The following is a 22,454-nucleotide window of genomic DNA, read 5'->3' on the forward strand; positions in this document are numbered from 1 at the left end:
CGAATTGAAGAACCCAAGTTTCATCGTCAGTGACAATGTTCGAGAAATAATTGTCACGATTAGCCTCGTAACTCGCAAGTAATTCTGCCCGCATGTCTTTCTTTGCTCTCTATGGCCTTCTGTTAGCCGGCGAAAAACCCAGTGGCACACACCTTTCAGTACCCGAAATGGTGGATGAATGTGTCAGCACTACATCCAGTTGTGCATCGAGGTGTTTGATTATGATCTGTCGATCACCTCGAATGAGAGTATCCACACGTTTCAACACTGCAGGAGTCACATCTGTATGCAGCCGGCTGGCACTTGGGGGATCGACAAGTCTGCGCGACCTCATTGCGGTGATGACAGACGCCTCGCACAACGAGTCACCGTGTTTTTGTTCACTGCCAGGTCTCCGTAGTCATTCTACAAGAGCCAATGAATAGCTACGATGCTCTGGTTTTCTGCAAAAAGAAACTCAATGACAGCTCTCTCCTTGTGACGCACCTCCGTTACAAACGCCATTTTGAAGGCTACAAATAGTTCCACCACCTAGCAGAACTTATGAAACTATAGAAGCTGGAGCGTTAATATTCCACGCTTTCACACAACAAATTCCCCATTTTTTCAACCGAAATTGGTAGAGAAAAAAGTGTGTTCCATTACTTATTGAGCGCCCCTCGTACAACTCACACGTACTATCTATTCAGAAATTTATTCCGTTGAGTAGAAGGAGTTGTCAAGCAAAAATGATTTCAATTTGTTGTAAAAGATTTGATACCCACCTTCAATTCACAACGCAGGTGTTCAAACATTTTTCATGGTTGCATACTTTGTTCCTTTCCGTGAAATGGTAAAGCTATGCTGTGCACTGTGTATACAACTGTTGTTCCTAGTGTTATATTTATGAATTCTGCTATTACCCTCAGATAGTGCCTCATTCGTCCCAACAAATTTCATAAAAAGGTAGATGTATAGTAAGGCTGTTTACAGTATGTCAGTCTTTTTAAACATTTAACTACACGAAGTTGTAGAATGAGATTACCTTTTTTGAACGTACTTCATATATCTACATCTACATCTACATCTACATCCATACTCCGCAAGCCACCTGACGGTGTGTGGCGGAGGGTACCTTCAGTACCTCTATCGGTTCTCCCTTCTATTCCAGTCTCGTATTGTTCGTGGAAAGAAGGATTGTCGGTATGCCTCTGTGTGGGCTCTAATCTCTCTGATTTTATCCTCATGGTCTCTCCGCGAGATATACGTAGGAGGGAGCAATATACTGCTTGACTCTTCGGTGAAGGTATGTTCTCGAAACTTCAATAAAAGCCCGTACCGAGCTACTGAGCGTCTCTCCTGCAGAGTCTTCCACTGGAGTTTATCTATCATCTCCGTAACGCTTTCGCGATTACTAAATGATCCTGTAACGAAGCGCGCTGCTCTCCGTTGGATCTTCTCTATCTCTTCTATCAACCCTATCTGGTACGGATCCCACACTGCTGAGCAGTATTCAAGCAGTGGGCGAACAAGCGTACTGTAACCTACTTCCTTTGTTTTCGGATTGCATTTCCTTAGGATTCTTCCAATGAATCTCAGTCTGGCATCTGCTTTACCGACGATCAACATTATATGATCATTCCATTTTAAATCACTCCTAATGCGTACTCCCAGATAATTTATGGTATTAACTGCTTCCACTTGCTGACCTGCTATTTTGTAGCTAAATGATAAAGGATCTATCTTTCTGTATATTCGCAGCACATTACACTTGTCTACATTGAGATTCAATTATGTTTGCGTAACTACAGGAAAGTGCGTGGTTACGTCATCAATAACGTTTCGTTTCATTTATATAAAATATGATCAGTCGTCTGTAATAAAACATATTTACAATGTCGCTTGTTTTTATATCTAAAAACAGTTCGATGCGAGGCACGTTGAGTTTACTTGCGGTGTTTTATGTACGATTTTCGTTAACATGAACAAGTGTCGTCTGCTAGCACACTTTTGTGGTATTCTATCCATTTCCCCTGCTGTTTTTTGCCTAAGTCCACATTGCTTAGAATCTCTACATGTTTCTTGATCTGAAACGTGACAATGTAGGATACTGCTAGTTTTGTCTACTCCTCGCTAAACTTTTCTCTGTGTTTTTCTGTGAGGAGTGTTGCAAACTTATCCGCTAGCTCTGATTTTCACTTGATCTAAAAATGTTCTCTTCAAGGCAAAACTACTCATACAAAATACAGAAACACGTTTAGCAGTAAGTAGGTAACAATGCTGTACAGATGCTACGTAGCGTCATGTTTCACATCATGAAATGTGTAGTGTTGCAAACCAATGCGACTTTATACGAAAACAATGCCAGTGCCCAACAAGAGAATACCTCAAAAAAGTGCAAACAGATACACTTCCTAAAGTGAGCAAAATTCAAAATGTCGTAAGTAAAATCAACATAGTTTGTACAGAACAATTTTTAGATTTAGAAAGCCAACCAATTGTAAATACGTTTCATTGGAGACTGCTGGTGATACTTTATGTCGATAAAAGACACACGTTTCGTGACAAAAATGCGCACTTTCTTGTAGTTAGACAGACGGATTTAAAACACGTTGAATAATCTGTAGAGGCAATGAGCACACAAAGGAAGAGTTGGTGTTATCCTTATTCTGTACAATCAGTAATTGGTGCTTGTGTGCGAATTTTGCGAGAGAATTATTTCATACCATTCCAACCATTCCAACGAATGGAACTTCGCAAAGTTCACTAATTTTCTAATGATTCCATTACCAAAATCAGCAATTAAACTCAGAGGAAATGATGCTGAACTCAAGCGTTTGAAAAAATCTGTAACGTGAGGTTTTCAGTTCAAGTTCTCGTTAATATGCAGTCAATTGCGTATTCGAGCAGCGGGCGGCCTAAGCCAAATTCGAGTATTACGTGACGTTGTGCTTTACTGGTAGATGATGCAGACTCGACCAACCGCCTTACCATAGGAACAGTTCCTATTTACAACAGTGGAAAATATCGCAGTTTTCAGCTCTTAAAGGAAGCCGCCCCGTGGCTACATTCTCACTGTTTGTGGCTATCAGCCTTCTTCCCGTTCGGAAGCTGCCTCCACCAAGCTTCTGACGTTTACTAGGTCGCATCATTCCCTTAAATACTCTAATTTCCAGTGCCATACTGTCAGATTATTGTCAAAAAATTTGTGATAAAAATTGAGTCCTTCTGCAAACATACGTAATCCTTTTCTTGTAAACGACGCTTTTACGTATGGAAAGAAAAGAATAGCTTTAATTCCAAAAAAAGGGAAAATTACGAAAGTAACATAATAGGGAGTAACAAATTCAACCCAGTGGAAAGTTACTGTACATTGTAGTTACTAAAGCTGTGTGTATATAATCAGTTTCTTGGAGAAATGCATGTCAGTTTTTACTTCTACAATTCAGAGTTTGAATGATTTGCTCTTGCATATCTTAAATACATATGATCTCTCGTCTTGTTAAAATGTAATTCCTTCTGTAACTTCTGAAGAACTATAATGATTGTACAGTGATAAAAACATAGTTTCCGTGCGTATACTGTAAATACCTAGTTTTGTTTTATTTCGACTCTGACGCTATCTGAAATGCGTTAACATAATACACTTTAAACTCCTTAGAGATGTTTTTGTATAAATTCTAAATTTCCACATGTGATCATTTACTATAGAATTTACATTGTTGTTACAAGTCTTTATGTTATTTTTCTTAGTATATATTAAAGTCCGCTATTTACGTCACAACTATAAATCATCATAGGTTTCCTAAGCACCGGCGATGAAGTGGTCCCTGGGAACATGGGTCTTAAGGACCAGACAGAGGCACTTCGCTGGGTGCAGAGGAACATAGAGGCGTTTGGAGGTGATCCACAAAAAGTAACCATCTTAGGTCAAAGTGCCGGAGGTGCATCCGTTCATTACCACGTTCTGTCTCCATTGAGCAAAGGTAATTGATCCACATTTTTCAAACTAAATTAATTGGTCATCCAGAAGTAGTTTGTACAAAAAAAACCTGCAGTTGACATTGCTTGTGTGTGTGTGTGTGTGTGTGTGTGTGTGTGTGTGTGTGTGTGTTTGAGAGAGAGAGAGAGAGAGGCGAATAGACGCCATAGTTTCAATACTTGGGATCCTTACTGCCTTATGGGGGAAGTACGCACCATATAGTAACGTCACAAGAGTATAAGAAACACGATTGATGGCTAATGCTAACAACATTAACAAAAATGAGTAATGTTTCAGGAAAGTTGATCCGTAAAATTGGCACAAAGCAGTCGAATTAAGTGATGGATGCGTTTGTGTGGCACTTCCTGGCAAACTTTTGTCTTCTGCCGTTACTGAGTGGTCACATTCAAACAGCGTCAATTGAAGCCGATTAAATACTTTTCAAATCTCGCATACGTTCAACGATATATGTTAAGAAAGCATGTCATACTCTTTAACAGTAATATATATCAAAGTGAAAAAATTCTCTTGCTCCAGTGGCATTCTAAGCCGCGACTCTTTGCTCGCAAAGTTTTCTGCAAGATGACCAAATTAAACGATTCTACACAGAAAGTGCCATTATATCAGAGTTTATTAGAATAATTCGCATTTGAAAAGTATATAGCTAGATTTTCTTCTTGGGCACAAATAAGAACTTTCCATTTCAGAATGAAACCGTCTTGGTTGCAAAATTATTTAACATCAATGACCTTTTTGGGGCATCGTCAGATTGTATAAAACTAACTGGGTATGTAACGCATCCGTCATAAACTTATATAAAATGGAAAATGGAGGCAACAATGACCGGACTGTAATCTACTTGTCATAAAAACATATAAAATGCAAGGTGGGCTTTTATTTTTGAAACCACTGCGTTGATTTCGGAAATAAAATGGACTACTTCGTTCCATATAGCATCTATCGAAACATGTAGCAAGGACGTCAATTATTGATTTCGAAAATGTGTCAGTGAAAGAAACTTTGTATACTATCCGCGTATTGTGAGTATCTGGTCCGTGTAATGGATTGCACTGAGCCTCATGTGAGGAAACTGACCAAATTGCAACGTGAGTCGGCCGGAAGGCGTGCCGAAGTAGTTGGCGCCATTGCGATGAACACTGTATCCGGATGGCGCAGTGGTTATCGAAACTGCCTAGCAAGCAGGAGATCACGGATTAGAATTCCCATCCGTACACATTTCCAGGCGTCGCTGTTGATTCCGCTTTAAGTCCCGATGCAGCTGACATTAATAGCACCTTTCCTTTCTCCCCCCTCATAGACTTTGAATCTACGTAATTAAGTGACCGTCTGAAGTGCTAACTGGGACATAAACATACGCGCTTCGCTTCAGTGTTAAAATCTCACAACATTACTGAGTTCTTTAAAAATGTAAATCGCGTTATATACACAGTGTTAAGTGCAGTTATACCTACTGATGACCGGAGGCTGTGTGCTGGCAACGGTACATCAGCATTTGTATTATATTGTATTGTATGTTAACTGGGAGCCTAGAAACGGCGGAGAGGCTGCGTCCCCGCCACAGCCGCAGTAGTCCACAACCCCACGACGACTACCCCAGTCGACTTCACCCCTCCGCCGCCCAACACCGAGCCCAGGGTTATTGTGCGGTTCGGCCCCCGGTGGACCCCCCCCCCCCCCTCCCTCCTCACCCCTCCCCTCGCCCCCCGCAGGGAACGTCTCACACCATGGGAGTATAACCGCAGATCACATAAGAAACAGATTGCCCGATCGCATGGTCTAGCAGGCAACCCTTGTCAGGGAACGGCCACCAGGCGTAATAGATGGCACTCCGTTCTGTGAAATATGTGGCAACATCGGCCGAACGCGTGCAGCTTTCCACTATTTGGCGTCTGTGAAGTACAGCTGTTTCTGACATACCGGTGGTAGTGGATCGAGTCGTCATGCCGAGGGCCTACGAGTATATCAACTGTGAAAGGAGTAGACGGACAAATCCTGAACTATAAATGTTCAGATTTCCCGTCAAAAATAAAGAAAGTGGAGTGGATTTTAAATTCAGATAAATCAATAAAGTAGTTACGAGTAAGAATTAATAAAGAGCCCTAAGCATTCGATCCTATCTAAATTTTGTCGAGTTTATTTTCTGATATAACGTGGCAGTCCTTCCTGTACAAGAATCATATCATATAATTTTTAAATGAAATCTTTGCTGCGATTTGGACTTTTTTAAACTGTTTATTCACTTCACTATCGTAATTTTGGCTGTAGAGGCATTTTTGTGTGCAATGTGAAAACTGAAACCGGTAAACAATTTAAGAAGCATTACCTTACAAGACCTTTCGCTTGGTACTTTAAAATGGCTCTAGAGCTGAAATCGCAACACTGAAATAAATGAATAACAGCCATCATCTAACTGCTAGGTCATCGGTCCCTCTAAATCCTGGTATATACTAGAGCTAACGAAGTGAACGAGTGTAAAACCTCGTTTACACTGCTGCAAATGAGTATTCATAGATAATTCGCCAATGTTCACTGCCATTCGATTATACGTGTGAACAAGTGTTTATACTGGAATGAAGGGAAGAGAATAGAAGAGAACGAGCATAGCATGCAAACTATAGACGCTGCCTATTTTAATTTTTTTTTATCTCTGCGCTAATAATCCTCACGCAGCTTTCACTCGAAAACAACACTACGTATAGTAACAGGTCTGCGCGAGTGCAGCTATCCCTAGTAGTAACTGTGTTGCAGATAAAAACGTACGTCTGTTGCGAATATTTGCGGGTTATCTTTAAACTGTACAAAGTAAATTTTTAACATAAGTATGGTTTGCCGTCTGTGGCTCTTCAAAGCTGACACCGCCAAAATATGTTCGAAAAACACGCTTTCATTTGTATATTACAGCGTTTCCAGCCCCCTTCCAACAACAATCCAAAATTCATCGTTTTGTGCCACTCTTATATCATTTACGATAAGTTACATGCAAAGTAAAAGAATTAAAATTTGAAATGACTGTCACAGAAATATGTCAAGCCTTAATTCGCATCACAACCGAGTGCGGACATCAGCAGACAAAAATTCCGGCCAGGCACAAGTCTCTTTTCAGAGCAGTGGTGGATTAAACTGCTTTACAAAACGTTAATATCTCAGAATGCCGTTAAGCAACTTGGCAGATGTGGATAATGATCTTGTGGATGCGGTGCAAATACTGACGGCGGCATTTTTCCAGTCCGCGCAGACTTCTAGTTACAGCTACGATGTAAATCTTTGATATTGAGATAAGATTATTTTGCCCGCTGGGTTTGACAAAGGAAACAAAGTGGCGTAGGAAAATAATTATGTCGGTAATGTCAGGACGCGAAACCCACTGCTCAGTGCAATATTTGTCAATAAATTAACGGATTATATTTCAAAGACGTTGAGAATATTTTGAAAATTTTCTAGTGTTAACCTGCACGTGGAGATCTTTTTTATCACCATAATCCGTATCAGAAGAGCTGTATAACAAAGAGGAAATAGACGGCATGGAAGGCGAGTGTAAAACCTATGCGACTGCAATACAGTCTGCATTTAAACAGTAACTCACGAGATATATTTGTGTGTTACTTTCCATTTATTTCATTTCGCATATGATTGTGAGAAGTATCCCTACAGTAGAAATAAACTTGGTTTGTAGAATTACAGGAGCTAATCTACATTCTTCGATTGAAAACTCGGGTAAAACCATAGCCGATCATTGTCTACTGTCAGCTGTGTGACGAATGCAATTCGCGCGCAGCGCTCTAGCCGAACACAAATCAGCGTCATTCACGTCACCGAAGATACAGCGTTGCCAATTCCGCGACATGGACAGGTCAGTTAGCATTGTAGCGTCGCCTGCGACATCTGTTGACCGACGGGAAAACTATTTTTACGGTTGCCTGTTCCACTGTAAGGGCGGTCAATCTGTTTCTTACGTGATCTGGGGTATAACACCTATGTTTGCGTGGTAGAATAATGGTGGTGTACGTGTACGTGGAGAACTTGTTTGCACAGCAATCGCCGACATAGTGTAGCTGACGCGGAATAAGGGAAACCAGCCCGCATTCGCCGAGGCAGATGGAAAACCGCCTAAAAACCATCAACAGACTGGCCGTCTCACCGTACCTCGACACAAGTTCGCCGGGCGGTTTCGTGCCGGGGACCAGGCGCTCCTTCCCAATCCGGAAAACCGTGCGTTAGACCGCACGTTTAACCGGGCGGGCTACATCAGTATTTACTTAATTTGCAAACTAATAATTACACTATTACAAGTAGTATGTTTTTAGGTTGGTTAGCACCTGCAAGTACGCATGGCACAAGCAGAACGGGCAGTCTATACTGAAAGTCATAGTCCACTTCATGTAGGAGTTACGACAGCGCAGAAAACGTTAGGTAGTATATTTTATGATGTTTGCAGAAAGGTTGTTGGACACAGAGAAAACACAATTAACACCCTAAAGTGTGTCTGCTTACTTTTATGAATTGTAAACTTTCGTTCTTCATCAGGTCTGTTTAAGAGCGCCATAGCGATGAGTGGATCAGCATTAAACCCTTGGGCATTCACGAAAAACGCTTCAGACAGAGCAGTGCGGTATGCCAAACATCTGGGCTATACTGGAAAAAGTTCTACTGATCTTCTCAATTTTTTCAAGAGTGCAAATGTGACTATATTAGGGACAGACCAAAATTCTGCTCTATCGGAAGAGGTATGTATCATCTTTTAATTACGTTTTGCAGTCTAACAAAAGTAGTTGTACTTTTATAATCAAGAGAAACTGATGTAGTCATTTATAAATATCAGTTGAAGCAATTACAAGAGGAAGCGTGATAAAGCAGTCTAGCAAAAGTAGTTGTACTTTTATAATCAAGAGAAACTGATGTAGTCATTTATACACTCCTGGAAATGGAAAAAAGAACACATTGACACCGGTGTGTCAGACCCACCATACTTGCTCCGGACACTGCGGGAGGGCTGTACAAGCAATGATCACACGCACGGCACAGCGGACACACCAGGAACCGCGGTGTTGGCCGTCGAATGGCGCTAGCTGCGCAGCATTTGTGCACCGCCGCCGTCAGTGTCAGCCAGTTTGCCGTGGCATACGGAGCTCCATCGCAGTCTTTAACACTGGTAGCATGCGGCGACAGCGTGGACGTGAACCGTATGTGCAGTTGACGGACTTTGAGCGAGGGCGTATAGTGGGCATGCGGGAGGCCGGGTGGACGTACCACCGAATTGCTCAACACGTGGGGCGTGAGGTCTCCACAGTACATCGATGTTGTCGCCAGTGGTCGGCGGAAGGTGCACGTGCCCGTCGACCTGGGACCGGACCGCAGCGACGCACGGATGCACGCCAAGACCGTAGGATCCTACGCAGTGCCGTAGGGGACCGCACCGCCACTTCCCAGCAAATTAGGGACACTGTTGCTCCTGGGGTATCGGCGAGGACCATTCGCAACCGTCTCCATGAAGCTGGGCTACGGTCCCGCACACCGTTAGGCCGTCTTCCGCTCACGCCCCAACATCGTGCAGCCCGCCTCCAGTGGTGTCGCGACAGGCGTGAATGGAGGGACGAATGGAGACGTGTCGTCTTCAGCGATGAGAGTCGCTTCTGCCTTGGTGCCAATGATGGTCGTATGCGTGTTTGGCGCCGTGCAGGTGAGCGCCACAATCAGGACTGCATACGACCAAGGCACACAGGGCCAACACCCGGCATCATGGTGTGGGAAGCGATCTCCTACACTGGCCGTACACCACTGGTGATCGTCGAGGGGACACTGAATAGTGCACGGTACATCCAAACCGTCATCGAACCCATCGTTCTACCATTCCTAGACCGGCAAGGGAACTTGCTGTTCCAACAGGACAATGCACGTCCGCATGTATCCTGTGCCATCCAACGTGCTCTAGAAGGTGTAAGTCAACTACCCTGGCCAGAAAGATCTCCGGATCTGTCCCCCATTGAGCATGTTTGGGACTGGATGAAGCGTCGTCTCACGCGGTCTGCACGTCCAGCACGAACGCTGGTCCAACTGAGGCGCCAGGTGGAAATGGCATGGCAAGCCGTTCCACAGGACTACATCCAGCATCTCTACGATCGTCTCCATGGGAGAATAGCAGCCTGCATTGCTGCGAAAGGTGGATATACACTGTACTAGTGCGGACATTGTGCATGCTCTGTTGCCTGTGTCTATGTGCCTGTGGTTCTGTCAGTGTGATCATGTGATGTATCTGACCCCAGGAATGTGTCAATAAAGTTTCCCCTTCCTGGGACAATGAATTCACGGTGTTCTTATTTCAATTTCCAGGAGTGTATTTTCGTTCTCACCCATCTAATATTATAATTCTTACTGAATAGCATACTCACCCTCTGTGCTAGTCCGTCCACTTTTGGCTCACAACCCGTCTCGACAATGGGCAACACCTTTCACCTTTTGCAATACGTCAGAGAACAGCCGTGTGACCAGTACCCGCATTCGTCTTACGCTCAAAGATTGGAGAACTGTCTGGCATAAGCCCTCAAGTGTTACGAACCTACCAGAACATGTGCATCGTAATTTGTAATTCTCACGTGTTGCTAGTGGCACTAGATGGCTACAGCCTTCATCGAAGTGCTGCGTCACGCCCCAGCACGGGACGAGAGACTTAATATCGACTGCGTCCAACAAATCTGAAAACAGTGCAAAGCTACAGTAGCGGAATAATGAAACACGAATCTCAGAAGGAAGGAAAAAATCATGCGCTGGGGCTTTCAGGTGGTAATAACGTTAATTTAATGGACTACGAGAGGTTTAGTTGCGAAGAAAGGTAACCGTTCGAAAAACGTTTTTGTTTGTTGATTAAGCAGTAATTCAACTATTTTAAAACCGGTCTCTAAAATTCCTCCTTCCGCGGCTTTCATAATCTTTTGCCAGTGCAGTCGTTTGTCCAGACAAGTAGTCGCGTTAAGGTGAGTATACACTTGCGAGCAACATGCTCGCGAGCTGAGTATTCTGTGTGATGTATTGCTCGCGAGAGCGTAGAAGTTACGAGTACGTATGAGTGGCTTGAAAGCTGATTAGGGAATTGTCCAACCCGACCTGTCGAAACATGCCCTGAAAATTTTTGTGCACTAAGAACACACCAAAAGAAAAACTCTCTCAAAATTTTAACTGTCAAGAAGCACTGCAAGTATTTTTTTAAAAATGTTTAAAATTGCCAGAGTCATGGCTCGTCATGCAGCTGTATCGTGCATGCACAACTTGACAAGCGGATATGATCGGCTGACGACGCGTCGGTAAACGCATAACACGACTCGGCGCGATTGCAGTTCGTAAAGCGTGTCTCAGTTTTCGTGGACAGTTTCTCTGAAACATGTGTCCACAGTTAGTGTCCAGTCAAATTTGCATCTCATGTAATATCTTTAATAGCTACCAGTTGCTTTTGCGGTAGTTTAAATGTTAACGGTGGAGATAAAACTGATTTAATATTCATTGTGTTTAGCGCTTAATGTTCAGCAGTGTGCAAACCTGTTTTTCCTTCGTAAAATATGACCGTGAACTGTATAAATGGAAGAAAGACTTACACGAAGTAATAAATACGCGCCAAAATGAAACTCGCAGAAGTGTGAAAGAATAACTATCCGAAAGATTTACCGTATAAGGTGGTCACAAATTCCCGTCACCCCTCATTAATAACCACCTTCAACACCTAAACTTCAATAAATTACATAAACAGCTGTTCCTTAGAGGAGCCTTCTTGAGATCCGAACCCTGTAGCACTGCTCTTAAGAGACAGTTCACCGTTACCAATGAAGATCTACTTGAATGGACTCTTCGAATCGCAGTTGAGATGAATGTGTTGATTTCAAGGTTTCTTCGGCCTAATTAAACAGATGCAAGAAATCATACACCACAGTAAATCGCTTGAGTAAGACGTAGAGGAGATGCTTAATTCGCAGTTGGCGTGAAGACTAAGCTTGTTGTTATCCCTACACTTGCTCTGTCTGGCATCAATCGGTCAAGTTTCGCGGAAGAAGTGTGAGCAAACCGCACTTTATTCATTTGAAGGCGAAAAAGACAGAAGCTGTTGCGCAAACTCTTAATGCTACAACACATTCATATACAACAATGCCTGTGATCAGTGGGCTACTGCGTCTGCAGCTTTGTATCTGACTTCTGAGAGCTCAAGGCCTACTGGGAACAAAAATTAAGAAAAAGACTGTCTAGTGACAAAAATCGCATGGTCGACCAACCAAAATCAGAAAAATAGGAAAGAGTACTTTTTAACATTTCGTTCAAAACGGTTTCTAACCAGTTGCAAAATTTATTCATTGGCTTCGTTGGACTCTTGGCCTGGACATAACTACATCTCTGTCTTTGAGGAGAACAGCGAAAAACCCAGTGATATGATTCAGACTGTACACAGGGCAAGAAATGTGGCTCGCGATACAGAACTTTGTAAACTGTGGAATCTTTTTTAAGAAGATTATCGGACAACATAATATCCGATAGCCTTCTCAGGAGAACAGTATTTTTAAATTTCATTCAATTGTAATGATTATAAAGAATCCGCCTCCGATTCAAATACAAACCGGATGTTGACCTAGGTTTCGGCGCGGATAACCACACCTTCTTCGGAACAACCTAAAACTACAAACTGCCTAAAGAGGCATGGTCCAACATTAATACAGAACGCCCAAAAGTGCAAAAGACTAGCATTAAATTTTGGGCGTTCTGTATTAATGTTGGACCATGCCTCTTTAGGCAGTTTGTAGTTTTATTCCGTTCCGAAGAAAGCGTGGTTATAACCTTGGTCAACATCCGGTTTCTATTTGCAACCGAGGCGGATTCTTTATTATCGTTAAATTATTCGCGATTGCTGACGCGCTGCAATGTTAAAAGTTCTCATTCATTTGTGCATTATCACTGCCCATAGACTCGTTTTACTAAGTGCTTTCAGTACGCTCGGTATGCAGCACAATAAACAGAGCAACAGCCAGGACCATTTCTTACTCTTACACAATTGTCTAAATAAAACCAGTAATTACTGTACTGTGAAGTGCCTGAAGGCATTAATTTTGATTTCTTTGGGTGTGCCTCGTGTAAGGAAAATGTTTGATTTCGTCATTCAAATAACACATTTCTTTTTTGTGACGACTATGGGGAATAAACAAGGAACTGTTACGTTATTAGTAAAATACATAATATTGAAAAATTATCATAAGAGCTGTGCTACAGGAACTGCCATAAAATAATGCATCTGTACGAAACACTTCATTTCAACAAATTAAAGGTACGATTGATGGAAGTCGTCTCTAATGTAACATCGAACAATCGCTTGATTTATTTTGCTGTATTATTCACCTTTCTACGAATTACCTCTGGAGCAGTTTGGATGTCGATATGAACTGCATTTTATTCGAAAAATTAATGATGTGATATTCTTTGTATAGTTTATGTACTTCAGAATCGCATGTGTCACTCCGAATGTTCGCACCACGTGGCGAAACGTTCTCTTGTCAGCAGGAACGACTGTACAAACGGTTGTCATAAGCGGTAGTTCGAGCAACGGAAACGAGTAAATTTAACAATTAAAAAAAAGTACTTGATATGCGTGTGAGCAGCTAAAATTTGGCAAATCATTCCTTTTGTTGTAATCTTCCCGCATAACAAAATTCAGGGTGGATTGGACCACTACCTTGTGAGCCTGAGCACCCTTTGGTGCTCGCCGGAGAAACCGACGGCACGTGCCTTGCGTCGAGCTACACACTAGCCGTAAACACTTCTGTGCAACGTGACCACGTGCGGATCATTAGCCGCTCAGGTAGCATGTGCACTACTGGCCATTAAAATTGCTACACCACGAAGATCTGCTACAGACGCGAAATTTAACAGACAGGAAGCAGATGCTGTGATATGCAAATGATTACCTTTCCAGAGCATTCACACAAGGTTGGCGCCGGTGGCGACACCTACAACGTGCTCACATGAGGAACGTTTCCAACCGATTTTCATACACAAACAGCACTTGACCGGCGTTGCCTGCTGAAACGTTGTTGTGATGCCTCGTTTAAGGAGGAGAAATGAGTACCATCACGTTTCCGACTTTGATAAAGGTCGGATTGTAGCCTATCGCGATTGCGGTTTATCGTATCGCGACATTGCTGCTCGCGTTGGTCGAGATCAAATGACTGTTAGTAGAATATGGAATCGGTGGGTTCAGCAGGGTAATTCAGAACGCCGTGCTGGATCCCAACGGCCTCGTATCACTAGCAGTCGAGATGACATGCATCTTATCCGCATGGCTGTAAAGGATCGTGCAGCCACGTCTCGATCCCTGAGTCAACAGATGGGGACGTTTGCAAGACAACAACCATCTGCACGAACAGTTCGACGACGTTTGCAGCAACATGAACTATCAGCTCTGAGACCGTGGCTGCGGTTACCCATGACGCTGCATCAGAGACAGGAGAGCCTGCTATGGTGTACTCAACGACGAACCTGGGAGCACGAATGGCAAAACGCCATTTTTTCTGATGAATCCAGGTTCTGTTTACAGCATCATGATGGTCCCATCCGTGTTTGGCGACATCGCGGTGAACGCACATTGGAAGCGTGTATTCGTATCGCCATACTGGCGTATCACCCGGCGTGATGGTAAGGGGTGCCATTGGTTACACGTCTCGGTCACCTGTTGTTCGCATTGACACCACTTCGAACAGTGGACGTTACATTTCAGATATGTTACGACCCGTGGCTCTACCCTTCATTCGATCCCTGCGAACCCTACATTTCAGCAGGATAATGCACGTCCTTTACGGGCCATTCTGGATACAGAAAATGTTCGGCTGCTGCTCTGGCCAGCACGTTCTCCAGATCTCTCACCAATTGAAAACGTCTGGTCGATGGTGGCCGAGCAACTGGCTCGTCACAATACGCCAGTCAGTATTGATGAACTGTGGTATCGTATCGAAGCTGCATGGGCAACTGTACCTGTACACGCCATCCAAGCTCTGTTTGCCTCAATGCCCAGGCGTATCAAGGCCGTTATTACTGCCAGAGGTTGTTGTTCTGGGTACTGATTTCTCAGGATCTATCCACCCAAATTGCGTGAAAATGTAATCACATGTCAGTTCTAGTATAATATATTTGTCCAATGAATACCCGTTTATCATATGCATTTCTTCTAGGTGTAGCGATTTTAATGGCCAGTAGTGTATGTACGGCACATTCACCCAGCCTGCCAAACTAAACTACTGTACTTTCTCTGATGTTATATCTGTCAACTACACCCTCGAAACAAGAAAAAAATAAGAAAAACGACGCGCCAGGTAGGAACTGTCTGAATGGGATGAAAACGCACAGATGTGATGTACATGTACAGACCAACAAATGATTACTATCAGGGGCTTCTCCAGACACGTCTTCGGCCTGGAATCTCGTTGGCTGGAATTGAATTGCCGTCAGTAATGAGTCGGGCTTCGAACAGTGCCTCGACGAGTGGCTAAGATTTGCCTGGAGACGTCAAGGTCAGCGGTGCGGTACCAACCTGACTGTCGCCCGTCATACGGACCGACAGTCAGCACTGATGGTCTGGGGTGCAGTGTCCTTACATATCAGGACCCTTTTGGCTGCTATCCGCGGCATCCTTGTAGCACAGCGGTATGTCGCTGATACTCTACGCTCCGTTCCCTTGCCCTTCACGGCAAGCCAACCTGGACTTACATTTCAGCAAGATAATGCCATCCCGCACACGGCGAGAGTTTCTACTGCTTCTCTTCGTGCTTGCCAAATCCTATCTTTTCCAGCAAAGTCCCTGAATCTCTCCCTAATTGAGATGATTTCGATCATTATGGGCACGACATTCCAACCATCTCGGGAATCCGATGATCTAATGAGACAGTTGGATAGAGTTAGGCACGATATACCTCAGGAGGGCATCCAATAACTCTATTAGTCAATGCCAAGCCGAATAACTGCTTGCGTAGAGGCCAGAAGCGGACCAATGCGTTATTGACTTGCTCAATTTATGTAGTTCTTTCCCTTAAACAAATCACTAAAGTTTCCTGAAATTGTAATCATTTGTTTGACTTTTTTTAAAGATGTATTTTGGAGCATCTACAGACAAGGTTTCAGAAAGAATAAAGGTATAAAGTAATGTGTATCAAGACATAGCATGGTTGATGTGTCAGTATTATCTGTTAATTCCCATCGTGCTTCGACTGTTTGCCTTTTGCCGTACTAATTAAGGAATATAATGACTCATTTTTCTATTCTGGTAATTTGTACAATTAACGTAATATGTAATATAAAATATAGTCATAACAGCAGTATAACCTTACGAAGTGCAATTAAATACAAATAAAGTAGAATTCGGCGTAGTTTTATGTTTACATATCTCTATTGTTCGTAAAATATGCCATTTGTGACTAATATTTAACAAAGAGTTAGAAAACATGATTTTACTGTGGCAGGATAAGCTCAGTTTGTTCACCTGTGTCTGGTCACCGACCGTCGAACCGCAACACGACGGTGCCTTTTTGGCGGAATTGCCGTGGACGCTTGTCGCTGAAGGCCGCTACAATCTGGTTCCTTTCATGGCTGGTAATAATGACCTCGAACAACTGAAGCAAACACAGAGTAAGATAACATTTCCTCGTGAATTTTACGTAATATATTTTCACTTTTTAAAATTCTTCTGCTTGTCAGATATCGTAGTCAAAAGTATTTAAAACCAATTATTGGGTAAACAGATAAAGGCACGTGCTTAGAATACTTAGTACTTTTGTACCGTTCTTTTAAGTAATGTCGTAATGTTAAGCATAGGCCTCCAAAACCGATCTGAATTATATGAAATATCTGAAAAATCCGTAACTTTTCTATCCTGCAAACGGCAATTACTCTTATCCTTCATGAAATAACTCCTATGAAGAGTTTACAACTACTCCACTTTCCAGAGAACGATTCACAACCGATTTCATATTGTCTTTAGAAAATTTCTCCTATTTCATTCACTGATAAAGCATTGACTGTTCCCCTGCCCAGCAGACATTTAGCTAACCAGCTTTCGAAAAACTTTATTCAGGTAGAAGCACACTGACGAAATAAAATCGCAACGCTAAGAAGAAATTGTATGACATAAACGAAAGTTGGTAGGCTTCTTTCTACACTACTGGCCATTAAAATTGGTACACCGCGAAGATGACGTGCTATAGACGCGAAATTTAACCGACAGGAAGAAGATGCAGTGATATGCAAATGATTAGCTTTTCAGACCATTCACACAAGGTTGGCGCCTGTGGCGACACCTACAGCGGGCTGACATGAGGAACGTTTCCAACCGATTTCTCATACGCAAACAGCAGTTGACCGGCGTTGCCTGGTGAAACGTTGTTGTGATGCCTCGTGTAAGGAGGAGAAATGCGTACTATCACGTTTCCGACTTTGATAAAGGTCGGATTGAAGCCTATCGCGATTGTGGTTTATCGTATCGCGACATTGCTGCTCGCGTTGGTCGAGATCCAATGACTGTTAGCAGAATATGGAATCGGTTGGTTCAGGAGGGTGATACGGAACGCCGTGCTGGATCACTAGCGGTCGACATGACAGGCATCTTATCCGCATGGCTGTAACGGATCGTGCAGCCACGTCTCGATCCCTGAGTTAACAGATGGGGTCGTTTGCAAGACAACAATCATCTGCACGAACAGTTCGACGACGTTTGCAGCAGCATGAACTATCAGATCGGAGACCATGGGTGCGCCGACCGGTGTGGCCGAGCGGATCTAGGCGCTACAGTCTTGAACCGCGCGACCGCTACATTCGCAGGTTCGAATCCTGCCTCGGTCATGGATGTGTGTGATGTCTTTAGGTTAGTTATGTTTAAGTAGTTCTAAGTTATAGGGGACTGAGGACCTCAGAAGTTGAGTCCCATAGTGCTCAGAGCCGTTTAAAGCGTTTGAACCATGGCTGCGGTTACCCTTGACGCTGCAACACAGACAGGAGCGCCTTCGATGTGGTACTCAGCGACGAACCTGGGTGCACCAATGGCTAAATGTCATTTATTCTGATGAATCCAGATTCTGTTTACAGCATCATGATGGTCGCGGCGGTGTTTGGTGACATCGCTGTGAACGCATATTGGAAGCGTGTACTCGTCATCGTCATACTGGCGTATCACCCGGCGTGATGGTATGGGGTGCCATTGGTTACACGTCTCGGTCACCTCTTGTTCGCATTGACGGCACTTTGAATAGTGGACGTTACATCTCAGATGTGTTACGACCCATGGCTCTATCCTTCATTCGATACCTGCGAAACCCTACATTTCAGCAGGATAATGCACGACCGCATGTTGCAGGTCCTGTACGGGCCTTTCTGGATACAGAAAATGTTCGACTGCTGCTCTGGCCAGCACGTTCTCCAGATCTCTCACCAATTGAAAACGTCTGGTCAATGGTGGCCGAGCAACTGGCTCGTCACAATACGCCAGTCACTACTCTTGATGAACTGTGGTATCGTGTTGAAGCTGCATGGGCAGCTGTACCTGTACACGCCATCCAAGCTCTGTTTGACTGAATGCCCAGACGTATCAAGGCCTTTATTACGGCCAGAGGTGGTTGTTCTGGGTACTGATTTCTCAGGATCTATGCACCCACATTGCGTGAAAATGTAATCACACGTCAGTTCTAGTATAATATACTTGTCCAATGAAGACCCCCGTTATCATCTGCTTGGTGTAGTTATTTTAATGGCCAGTAGTGTATATCTAAAAGTTGTCTATTCAATGTTCAGTCCAGTGGCATAAGAGTGGTGTCCTTAGCTCCATTATGAAGATGCAGATCAGGTTTGCTTTAGATACACTAACGGTCATGAGGGCTCCCTTTGAGATTGGATGTGGTAAAAGGTATCAGATAGACTATATAATGGTAAGACAGAGATTTAGGAACCAGGTTTTAAATTGTAAGACATTTCCAGGGGCAGATGTGGACTCTGACCATAATCTATTGGTTATGAACTGTAAAATAAGCTGAAGAAATTGCAAAAAGGTGGGAATTTAAGCAGATGGGACCTGGATAAACTGACTAAACCAGAGGTTGTACAGAGTTTCAGGGAGAGCATAAGGGAACAATTGACAGGAATGGAGAAGAAATACAGTGGAAGAAGAATGGGTAGTTCTGAGGGATGAAGTAGTGAAGGCAACAGAGGAACAAGTAGGTAAAAAGTCGAGGGCTAGTAGAAATCCTTGGGTAACAGAAGAAATATTGAATTTAATTGATGAAAGGAGAAAATATAAAAATGCAGTAAATGAAGCATGCAAAAAGGAATACAAACGTCTCAAAAATGAGATCGACAGGAAGTGCAAAATGGCTAAGCAGGCATGGCTAGAGGACAAATGTAAGGATGTAGAGGCTTATCTCACTAGGGGTAAGATAGATACAGCCTACAGGAAAATTAAAGAGACCTTTGGAGAAAAGAGAGCCACTTGTATGAATATCAAGAGCTCAGATGGAAACCCAGTTCTAAGCAAAGAGGGGAAAGCAGAAAGGCGGAAGGAGTATATAGAGGGTCTATACAAGGGCGATGTACTTGAGGACAATATTATGGAAATGGTTGAGGATGTAGATGAAGATGAAATGGGAGATACGATACTGCGTGAAGAGTTTGATAGAGCACATGTGAGGCAATACTGACCCTACGACTATCTTAGAAGAAAGATTAAGGAAAGGCAAATCTACGTTTCTAGCATTTGTAGACTTAGAGAAAGCTTTTGACAATGTTGACTGGAATACTCTCTTTCAAATTCTAAAGGTGGCAGAGGTAAAATACAGGGAGCGAAAGGCTATTTATAATTTGTACAGAAACCAGATGGCAGTTATAAGAGTCGAGGGACATGAAAGGGAAGCAGTGGTTGGGAAGGGAGTGAGACAGGGTTGTAGCCTCTCCCCGATGTTATTCAATCCGTATATTGAGCAAGCAGTAAAGGAAACAAAAGAAAAATTTGGAGTAGGTATTCAAATCCAGGGAGAAGAAATAAAAACTTTGAGGTTCGCCGATGACATTGTAATTCTGCCAGAGACAGCAAAGAACTTGGAAGAGCAGTAGAAAGGAATGGACAGTGTCTTGAAAGGAGGGTAAAAGATGAACATCAACAAAAGCAAAACGAGGATAATGGAATGTAGTCGAATGAAGTCGGGTGATGCTGAGGAAATTAGATTAGGAAATGAGACACTGAAAGTAGTAAAGTAGTAAAGGAGTTTTGCTATTTGGGGAGCAAAATAACTGATGATGGTCGAAGTAGAGAGGATATAAAATGTAGACTGGCAATGGCAAGGAAAGCGTTTCTGAAGAAGAGAAATTTGTTAACATCGAGTATAGATTTAAATGTCAGGAAGTTGTTCATGAAAGTATTTGTATGGAGTGTAGCCATGTATGGAAGTGAAACATGGACAATAAATAGTTTGGACAAGAAGAGAATAGAAGCTTTCGAAATGTGGTGCTACAGAAAATTGTTGAAGATTAGGTGGGTAGACCACGTAACTAATGAGGAGGTATTGAATAGGATTGGGGAGAAGAGAAGTTTGTGGCACAACTTGACTAGAAGAAGGGATCGGTTGGTAGGACATGTCCTGAGGCATCAGGGGATCACAAATTTAGCACTGTAGGGCAGCGTGGAAGGTAAAAATCCTAGAGGGAGACCAAGAGATGAACACACCAAGCAGATTTTGAAGGATGTAGGTTGCAGTAGGTACTGGGAGATGAAGGAGCTTGCACAGGATAGATTAGAATGGAGAGCTGTATCAAACCAGTCTCAGGACTGAAGACCACAACAGCAACAACAATTTGATTTTAGTCAAGAATACCTTTAAGACGATGAAGATACCTTCAGCACCTCACTGAGTTTTAAAGAGGTCGTGTAATAGGGCTACGAGAAGCTGAATGCTCCTTCTGCGATACTGCAGAAAGACTTGACATAAATGTAACCAGTGCACACAAATGCTGGCAGCGGTGGTCACGGGAACGTACGGTCTCTAGAAGACTGGACTCCTGGCGGCCTCGTAGCACTACCGAGAGGGAAGACCATCGTGTTCAGTGTGTGGCTTTGGCTCATCGTACTGCATCTGCAGCAGCAATTTGAGCAGCAGCTGACACCACAGTGGCAAGACGAACTGTTACAAATCGGATACTTTGAAGGCTCCGAGCCAGACACCATGTAGCGTGTATTCCTCTGAACCTAAACCACCACCAGTTGCGACTTCGATGGTGTCAAACGAGAGATCTTTGGATGGGAGGGTGGACGTTTGTTGTGTTTTGACACGAAAGCTGATGCCGGTTACGGATGTAACCAAATGAGGTCGTGCAACCCAGTCTGTCTGTATGTTTGAAGCTCTGTACCTACACTTGAAGTTACGGCCTGTTTCGCATGATAGCAGGAGCAATCTCCTGGTATCCCACGCACCCTGAATTCAAATTTGTTCGTCAGTCTAGTGATTAACCAGTAGTGTTTCCATGAATGAACAGCATTCCACAGGGTGCTTTCCAACAGGATAACGCTCTTCCATATACTGCTGTTGTAACCTAACATACTCTGCAGAGTGTCGACATGTTGCCTGGGCCTACTCGATTTCGAGATCTGTCTCTAGTCAAGTACAAATGGGACACCATCGAACGACAACTCCAGCGTCATCGACAACCAGCATTAAGCGTCCCAGTACTGACCGACCCAGTGCAACAGGCTTTTTAACTGCATCCTACAAACTGACATCCGACACCTGTGCAACACGATGCACTCATGTTTCCATGGCTGTATTTAACATTCTGGCGTCTACATTGGCTGTTAATATACCAGCATTACACATTTTCAATCACTTATCTCACGTCTTCATTAATCTATGATCTTGCAATCTTCATTATTTAAATCTTTTACCTACACAAATGTATTCTCAAAATTTCATTTCTCTACAATCATCATTTCTGTGTTGCGATTTCTTTTGCGTCATTGTATTTCTTAATACACCTGACCGATTTGAGTACATGAAAGAATGAAACGTAATTTATAATACATCTTTAAACGTGTGTAATATGTCACCTAGTTGTGCAAAACGGAAACAGCAACTGACCTCAAGTACAAATCGAGGTGAGCAGATTTGTTAGAAGCACTTTGACTAAAGGTTTCAGTATCTATTGTTCAGATAATGCATTCCAGCACTGAATTTCCGAGTGGGGATTTGTACATAGACGTAGTGTTCAGTAATGACCAAAAAAAAATCATATCCATTGGTACACACTCAAATACTGTGCTAAGGAAGGATCACTTAAGCGAACTGCCGGAAGCGCTCCTTCCTCTAATATTCCTCTAATACACTCATAAAAATTATCCCCGTGAAAGACAACGTTTTATCCATAGTAATTATGTAACAGATAATTTCAGAAGTTCACTGACTAGTTTTGGGGACAATCTCATTTCCATTTC

At 43.1% G+C, this 22,454-nt stretch overlaps 1 protein-coding gene across 2 annotated transcripts in view; it reads left to right on the forward strand.

Annotated features, from left to right (window-relative positions):
- The window catches only part of LOC126162239 (esterase FE4-like), a 253,161-nt gene that overhangs the window by 209,468 nt on the left and 21,239 nt on the right, over positions 1-22,454 (forward strand). For both annotated transcript variants that reach the window (XM_049918612.1, XM_049918611.1), the window contains exons 5-7: positions 3,780-3,965; positions 8,507-8,706; positions 16,456-16,621. In XM_049918612.1, coding sequence (XP_049774569.1) covers positions 3,780-3,965; positions 8,507-8,706; positions 16,456-16,621 — 552 coding nt within the window. The remainder of the gene's footprint in view (positions 1-3,779; positions 3,966-8,506; positions 8,707-16,455; positions 16,622-22,454) is intronic.

This window comes from Schistocerca cancellata, chromosome 2, assembly GCF_023864275.1.
Source record: "Schistocerca cancellata isolate TAMUIC-IGC-003103 chromosome 2, iqSchCanc2.1, whole genome shotgun sequence".
Taxonomy (NCBI): Eukaryota; Metazoa; Arthropoda; class Insecta; order Orthoptera; family Acrididae; genus Schistocerca; species Schistocerca cancellata.